Source organism: Lottia gigantea (assembly GCF_000327385.1).
Source record: "Lottia gigantea unplaced genomic scaffold LOTGIsca_279, whole genome shotgun sequence".
In the NCBI taxonomy this organism is placed as follows: Eukaryota; Metazoa; Mollusca; class Gastropoda; family Lottiidae; genus Lottia; species Lottia gigantea.
The window spans coordinates 62551-71883 of record NW_008708895.1 but is presented as its reverse complement, the minus strand read 5'-3'; the positions used below and the strand labels follow the sequence as shown (position 1 = coordinate 71883).

At 29.9% G+C, this 9333-nt stretch overlaps 1 protein-coding gene across 1 annotated transcript; it reads right to left on the bottom strand.

Moving 5' to 3' along the window:
- Positions 1 to 302: 302 nt before the first annotated feature.
- Positions 303 to 8543, bottom strand: LOTGIDRAFT_145007 (hypothetical protein; the record flags this gene model as incomplete). Its single annotated transcript, XM_009056447.1, has 11 exons — positions 303 to 413; positions 2947 to 3042; positions 4168 to 4245; positions 4523 to 4636; positions 5229 to 5376; positions 5954 to 6036; positions 6644 to 6799; positions 7087 to 7251; positions 7490 to 7676; positions 7797 to 7911; positions 8462 to 8543. The coding sequence occupies 11 exons, from the start codon at positions 8541 to 8543 to the stop codon at positions 303 to 305; spliced, it is 1335 nt and encodes a 444-aa protein (XP_009054695.1).
- Between the last annotated feature and the right edge of the window lie 790 nt (positions 8544 to 9333).

Below are 9333 nucleotides of genomic sequence, written 5' to 3'. Positions count from 1 at the left end.
GGGGTATCGATTTAGACTGGGTGGTGTTGAGGGGTAACACAATATATAGAAATCAAGAATACATACACAATGATAATGAGATCCTGCTCTAGTTTGTTGAGTTCCATCTATAATACCTTTTAATGTAACAGGGGACCTATAACAGAATAAAATCTATAAATGAAAAACTAAGGTCTGTAAAACATTCAACTTTTTAACTTGTTCAACTTTTTCATTAAGTTACTAGGTTCAACCATCAGTAAATTAACATCCATTACAACTGGATTTTGAGGGGTGCACATTATATGATATAGTAAGTAGACTTACTGTTGTGTGATAATTATAATAAGTAAGAAAGAGACAGCTATTCCAGCTAATAAACCTGGTATCACATCAACAAATACAGCTACTAGGAAAGTTACCAGCCATACCGTCTACAATATAAATAGATAAATAGAAGTGTTAATAGTTAGGTATAGAAGTATTAGATATTTGGATATACCATTTATACTACTTCTAACATTTATTAACTCAACATTTCACATGTTCATACAGACAGTGTTATCAAATATTATAAAGAATCACTAGATATACAGATATACTATTTCTAACATTTATTAACTCAACGTTTCACATGTTCAAACAGACAGTGTTATCAAATATTATATAGAATCACTAGATATATAGATATACTATTTCTAACATTTACAACTCAACGTTTCACATGTTCAAACAGACAGTGTTATCAAATATTATAAAGAATCACTAGATATATAGATATACTATTTCTAACATTTATTAACTCAACGTTTCACATGTTCAAACAGACAGTGTTATCAAATATTATAAAGAATCACTAGATATATAGATATACTATTTCTAACATTTATTAACTCAACGCTTCACATGTTCAAACAGACAGTGTTATCAAATATTATAAAGAATCACTAGATATATAGATATACTATTTCTAACATTTATTAACTCAACGTTTCACATGTTCAAACAGACAGTGTTATCAAATATTATAAAGAATCACTAGATATATAGATATACTATTTCTAACATTTATTAACTCAACATTTCACATGTTCATACAGACAGTGTTATCAAATATTATATAGAATCACTAGATACATAGATATACTATTTCTAACATTTATTAACTCAACATTTCACATGTTCATACAGACAGTGTTATCAAATATTATATAGAATCACTAGATATATAGATATACTATTTCTAACATTTATTAACTCAATGTTTCACATGTTCATACAGACAGTGTTATCAAATATTATATAGAATCACTAGATATATAGATGTACTATTTCTAACATTTATTAACTCAACGTTTAACATGTTCATACAGACAGTGTTATCAAATATTATATAGAATCACTAGATATATAGATATACTATTTCTAACATTTATTAACTCAACGTTTCACATGTTCAAACAGACAGTGTTATCAAATATTATATAGAATCACTAGATATATAGATGTACTATTTCTAACATTTATTAACTCAACATTTCACATGTTCAAACAGGCAGTGTTATCAAATATTATAAAGAATCACTAGATGTATAGATATACTATTTCTAACATTTATTAACTCAATGTTTCACCTGTTCATACAGACAGTGTTATCAAATATTATATAGAATCACTAGATATATAGATATACTATTTCTAACATTTATCAACTCAACGTTTCACATGTTCAAACAGACAGTGTTATCAAATATTATAAAGAATCACTAGATATATAGATATACTATTTCTAACATTTATCAACTCAACATTTCACATGTTCATACAGACAGTGTTATCAAATATTATAAAGAATCACTAGATATATAGATATACTATTTCTAACATTTATCAACTCAACGTTTCACATGTTCAAACAGACAGTGTTATCAAATATTATAAAGAATCACTAGATATATAGATATACTATTTCTAACATTTATTAACTCAACGTTTCACATGTTCATACAGACAGTGTTATCAAATATTATAAAGAATCACTAGATATATAGATATACTATTTCTAACATTTATTAACTCAACACTTCACATGTTCATACAGACAGTGTTATCAAATATTATATAGAATCACTAGATATATAGATATACTATTTCGTTTCACATGTTCATACAGACAGTGTTATCAAATATTATATAGAATCACTAGATATATAGAAATACTATTTCTAACATTTATTAACTCAACACTTCACATGTTCATACAGACAGAGTTATCAAATATTATAAAGAATCACTAGATATATAGATATACTATTTCTAACATTTATTAACTCAACATTTCACATGTTCATACAGACAGTGTTATCAAATATTATAAAGAATCACTAGATATATAGATATACTATTTCGTTTCACATGTTCATACAGACAGTGTTATCAAATATTATATAGAATCACTAGATATATAGATATACTATTTCTAACATTTATTAACTCAACATTTCACATGTTCATACAGACAGTGTTATCAAATATTATAAAGAATCACTAGATATATAGATATACTATTTCTGTATTTATTAACTCAACATTTCACATGTTCATACAGACAGTGTTATCAAATATTATATGGAATCACTATATATATATATACTATTTCGTTTCACATGTTCATACAGACAGTGTTATCAAATATTATATGGAATCACTATATATATATATACTATTTCGTTTCACATGTTCATACAGACAGTGTTATCAAGAGAAATGATTTATTGTGTTATCATATTCGTGTTTATATTTTGGGGGTCACATGAATTTATGAATTCTTATAAATAAATAGAAAACAGTAATAATAAATACATTTGTCCATCCACTATTTAATTAGGCTTCCTATTGAAATGAAATGTAAATTATGTCTGCAACTGTTGAGCTGTTGAACTGTTAAAAAGTTAAAAAGATACTTACAAAGTCTGTTTTTGATTGTCGACGAAGTGGATTTAGTTGTGTTAATTTCCAGAACATTCCTCGTAAATTAACACAAATAATAGCTGCTAATACACACTGAAATATATCAATACAAATAATAGCTGCTAATACACACTGAAATATATCAACACAAATAATAGCTGCTAATACACACTGAAATATATCAACACAAATAATAGCTGCTAATACACACTGAAATATATCAACACAAATAATAGCTGCTAATACACACTGTAATATATCAACACAAATAATAGCTGCTAATACACACTGAAATATATCAACACAAATAATAGCTGCTAATACACACTGAAATATATCAACACAAATAATAGCTGCTAATACACACTGAAATATATCAATACAAATAATAGCTGCTAATACACACTGTAATATATCAACACAAATAATAGCTGCTAATACACACTGAAATATATCAATACAAATAATAGCTGCTAATACACACTGAAATATATCAACACAAATAATAGCTGCTAATACACACTGAAATATATCAACACAAATAATAGCTGCTAATACACACTGAAATATATCAACACAAATAATAGCTGCTAATACACACTGAAATATATCAACACAAATAATAGCTGCTAATACACACTGAAATATATCAACACAAATAATAGCTGCTAATACACACTGAAATATATCAACACAAATAATAGCTGCTAATACACACTGAAATATATCAACACAAATAATAGCTGCTAATACACACTGAAATATATCAACACAAATAATAGCTGCTAATACACACTGAAATATATCAACACAAATAATAGCTGCTAATACACACTGAAATATATCAACACAAATAATAGCTGCTAATACACACTGAAATATATCAACACAAATAATAGCTGCTAATACACACTGAAATATATCAACACAAATAATAGCTGCTAATACACACTGAAATATATCAACACAAATAATAGTTGCTACTGTTGCATTGATACCTGAGAACTAATCCATGCTGCTGTGACCAAACTTAAACTTGCTACTAACTGAGAAATCCCATTGTCCAGAAGTAGTACTATTCTCCAGGACGTAAATAGTGCTGGCATGATATATCTATGCATCTTGAAGTGTTACTTTTTACCTAATAAACGGCATTGTAGTCCCTGGATACATTTCATGTTGGTATTCAAAAGATAAGGAAGAAATGGCGGTACTTACTAATGGTAGATGAAAGAAATACGGAGCTAAAACAACAATAACTAATAATACAATAGAACACGCTACTAATGACTGGAACTGAAATATAATTAATATAATAAATAGTTTACTACGTAACTCATTAGCTGAATACCAAACCTGTGCTATACGCACCAATTTATAGACCAGTTTTTGTTAATATTTATATCATAGTTGTAATGAAGAGTTGATATTAGAACAAGGATTATGCCTGCTTTTGACAACCCTCAATTTAATCCAATTTCATTCTTACCAAGCTGGCTCATTCTCCCACCAACTTTATGAAATCATTCTAGACCTCTGGTTATGGCCATTTTTACTATGACCACATATTTACCTGTGTTTTGGCACCAGCTCCATTAACAACCACACTTCTAGAGACAGACGCTGCCGTAATATAACCAGAAAATAACGAACATACAACATTGGCGGCGCCACAAGCAAACATTTCCTACAAATACAGTAGATATTTATAATGACTAAATATAATATATCATAAAAATAATAAACTACATGAGATATCAGGATATTATATTACAATGTAATAAATAGATATATCTATAATACCTCCACTCATAACAACCAATAGTTCACAAAGGAAACAACCAATAGTTCACAAAGAATCAACCAATAGTTCACAAGGAATCAACCAATAGTTCACAAGGAATCAACCAATAGTTCACAAGGAATCAAACAATAGTTCACAAAGAATCAACCAATAGTTCACAAGGAAACAACCAATAGTTTACAAGGAATCAACCAATAGTTTACAAGGAATCAACCAATAATTTACAAGGAAACAACCCATAGTTCACAAGGAATCAACCAATAGTCACAAGGAATCAACCAATAATTCACAAGGAATCAACCAATAGTTCACAAGAAATCAACCAATAGTTTATATATAAATTCATTTTCTCATCACTGAATTCTTTCATGGAAAAAACCCTATGACTAGACAAGTTAGCTGGACAGACGCAGGTCACATTATTAAGTGTAAGCTTATATAAATATCATAATAAGCCTTGTTTATCAAGTCTTACCTGATCAGGGTTGATTTCGTATTTATGCATCAAACCAAATGTTTTAGCTAGAGCTACAGTCTGGGCGTAAGAGACTACAGCTATCAGTATACCGTCACCGAGATAGTCGGTAGCTAGAGTTAAACTCGGTACTTTAGGAACTGGGATACTGAAATTATAAAAGATAGTGGACCACAGCCATATACGCCCACCACGGCCTGCGGATGGTAAGGGCAATAACTCTGCTTCTAACGGTCGAAAATAGCTCAAATTCTAACTTGATCTTGATTCCATCAAAAAATCTAATTTTTAGAGCATTTACAAGCAAATGTTGACGGACGGACGGACGGACGGACGGACGGACAGACAGACGGAAAGGGGTGCCGACAATATACATCCACATAGAGAGATGTGGGCGTATAAAAACCATGACTTTTGACAAAAACTCACTTCAAGTTTCTGAGATCTATTTCTGATATAACTTCATTAACAGGACTGTTAGTAAGTAAATAGTTGTCAACTGTTAAATATTACAGTACAGTGAGCTAGCATGCTCATCTTCAATCTTAATATTGGAATGTTAACCCCCAACTTCCACAACCAGCTGTCCTATTGAAGATTCATACCTAGAGTAAAATCTACAATAAGAGATGATCAAATATACATATAAGGGAATATGGAATTATTTAGCTGAATGTTGGGACCAGGGATACAGTAGATGTAGTAAAATAAAAGCCTTTTCTTACCCTTTAGGTATGGATTTTACTATTTTAACATCATATTGTTCATTTAAACCAATATAATAAGAAGCCAATGTTCCAAAGATTACCTAAAATAGAAAACCAGTTTTAGAACTCTATTTTTCCAAATACATCATATTTATTGGACTCCACAGGAAAGAAATGTGTTTAAATGAAACATACCATAATAAGTTCTATTAGAATAGAGATACATACCTCAATAAGTTCTATTAGAATAGGGATACATACCATAATAAGTTCTATTAGAATAGGGATACATACCACAATAAGTTCTATTAGAATAGGGATACATATCATAATAAGTTCCATTAGAATAGGGAAACATACCATAATAAGTTCTATTAGAATAAGGATACATACCATAATAAGTTCTATTAGAATAGGGATACATACCATAATAAGTTCTATTAGAATAGGGATACATACCATATTAAGTTCTATTAGAATAGGGATACATACCATAATAAGTTCTATTAGAATAGGGATACATACCATAATAAGTTCTATTAGAATAGAGATACATACCATAATAAGTTCTATTAGACTAGGGATCTTACCATAATAAGTTCTATTAGAATAGAGATACATAGAGATACATACCATAATAAGTTCTATTAGACTAGGGATCTTACCATAATAAGTTCTATTAGAATAGAGATACATAGAGATACATACCATAATAAGTTCTATTGGTATTGGAATCTTCATTTTGTTTTTAAACCGATCATTAATCTGAGCTTTCACCAGATAAATTATAATAATACATAATATCCAGGTTATAAGAGTGGCTATATTCGCTTCCGTTAAATGAGCACAGACATTATACCACGTCTAGAAAATAGTTATTCTATTTCATTACTAATATTAATATCATTTTTCAGAATATAATTTACAACAAGGGCAATCACTCATAACAAGTATATCTCAATTTTTCTGATTTTCAATAGGGTTCATCTTTGAGTGATACTTTAAAATAATTAATTTTACCTGTGCTTATGAAATGTTGAACCAGGGTAACAAAAGTATGTACCTATGAAAGGATATTTCAGTCCATGTCAAGACCTCTCCTAATCCAAAGATTTATCTCATTTTCTGTTAATGAAAGTTTTAAAACGCACCTTTGGTAATTTAAATAATCCAGTCTCTCTCTCTAATTTTAAACCCAGACCATTTTTAAGTTGACTAGTAAAAACATGAATAGAAACACCAACAGTAAAACTTGTTATTAGAGAGTTGGACATAAAACATGTCACAAAACCCAGTCCTAGCTTGGATAGTAATATCTGAAATATACATCAAAATAAATACATGTACACACATACACAATATCAAAACTACAATTCACACAATGATTAGGAATATTAATGGCACAATACAACTGTTATCTTCAACCATTTCAATAAGCCAGTAGTTTGGATATTGAATTGAGTTTTTTCTCAGGGTGACTCTACTTGTCATGACAACATCCTCTCCCTACGAGTCTGTCTCAATGTCCTATAACTATAGAAGAAATAAACGTACAGTTATCATACCAACTATAAACGTAACAGAACACGCTACGTCAATACGTTTAGTCTGTATATCAGATATAATACCATTATCTATATCAGTTGTATTACTGATAGTGGAATTCATCACGGAATAGAGAACTGAATTCACAGATTTAATATTAGCATCATATAAATCTAATACGTCTGCCATCATTAAACTTAACACTGCTATACAACCTGTAATAAAAACAGTTAGAATAAAATATATAATTACAAGTTACTTATTTACAGTTTTTAAGTCTCAATATTAGATATTTTTATTCACAGCTAATTTATACTTACCCATAGAAATTTGATGACAAGTTCCGAGGAAGAAGTAGGTTAATGGAGCAAACAAAGAAATATAAAGACCTACAATTGGAGGTAGTGTAGACAAGGCACCAAATGCCATTCCTGAAATAAAACAATCAGTCATTAAAATCTGGTTCTGGGTCAAATTAGATCAGTTGTTGTCATCTTTCAGATTTCCAAACTTCTGATTGCTTGGTTATTTGTTATTGATTTGCTATACTAGTTTTTAGTTTGATACATATTTAAATATTTGAATTTCATCTCAGCAATTTTATCATTTTACCATCAAAGACATATAGCCTATATATTTTAAGATAAATAGTGGAAAAATATCCCTTCATTGCTTCTGTCTGCAAGGGAGTGATAAATATAAATCACCCAACCCCTACACATCCCCTGGTCTATCCAAACCAACACAGCCCCTGGTCTATCCAACCCCACACAGCCCTTGGTCTATCTAACCTCCACACAGCCCCTGGTCTATCCAACCCCTACACAGCCCCAGGTCTATCCAAACACACACAGCCCCTGGTCTATCCAAACCCACACAGCCTATGGTCTATCCAACCCCCACACAGCCCCTGGTCTATCCAATCCCTACACAGCCCCTGGTCTATCTAACCCCACACAGCCCCTGGTATAAATGTTTTACCTTGTGGAATCATCATGGCACCCGCTGTAGAACCAGCTATTAAATCAGGCATCAAATTAGATCTTTTATAATTCCGTAACATAGTTATAAAAGGGAGGTTACTCAAGAATATCTTTTTAGCACTGGTTCTCTCCCTTTTTCTTCTCACCCATGTTTTAAATCGTGTACATAACGTGAGTTTTTCTAGATCTTTCTTATACTCATTTTCAAATTCCACAAGTCTTCTATGTGGTCTTTCCATTTTAGTTTTCTTTTCATTGGTTTTTGATGGGTTGTTTTTCTGTAAATATCAATAAGCATCTTTGATTAAGGATGGAAATGAACTAATTATGTACTCTTTAAAGATTAATCATTCAAAATAAATCAATAAATTATCTTATAGCACATGGTTCACCATTTTTAAAACAATAGAAATAGTCTTCAGCAGTACTATAACTGTATGAAAATTACATAATCCCTGAATATATCCCTTTTAACATTTATATTCACTCTTTTGTTTTATCATCAATCTTTATAACCCACGTCCTCGATGAGACTTAAAACAGTGATTTGAATAAAACCAAGTTGTTTCAATATATATAGTAAGTAAGAGTGAGTTTTTATGATAATATTATTGATCTGTCATGTATACAGCTCTTATAGCCTGATTAAATAAAAATAACCTCATATATCAATATAATATAATCAATATATAGCATATATAACTGTCCAAATTCAACAAGATAAAATAAACTATGTATCATATATTCACTCCGTAATATACTTATACATCTATAACTATTTATATTCACTGTTCCAAGCAATTGATATTAGTATGGTATATTAATTAAATTCTTTATACTAATTAAATGAAATATACAGATTGACTACCT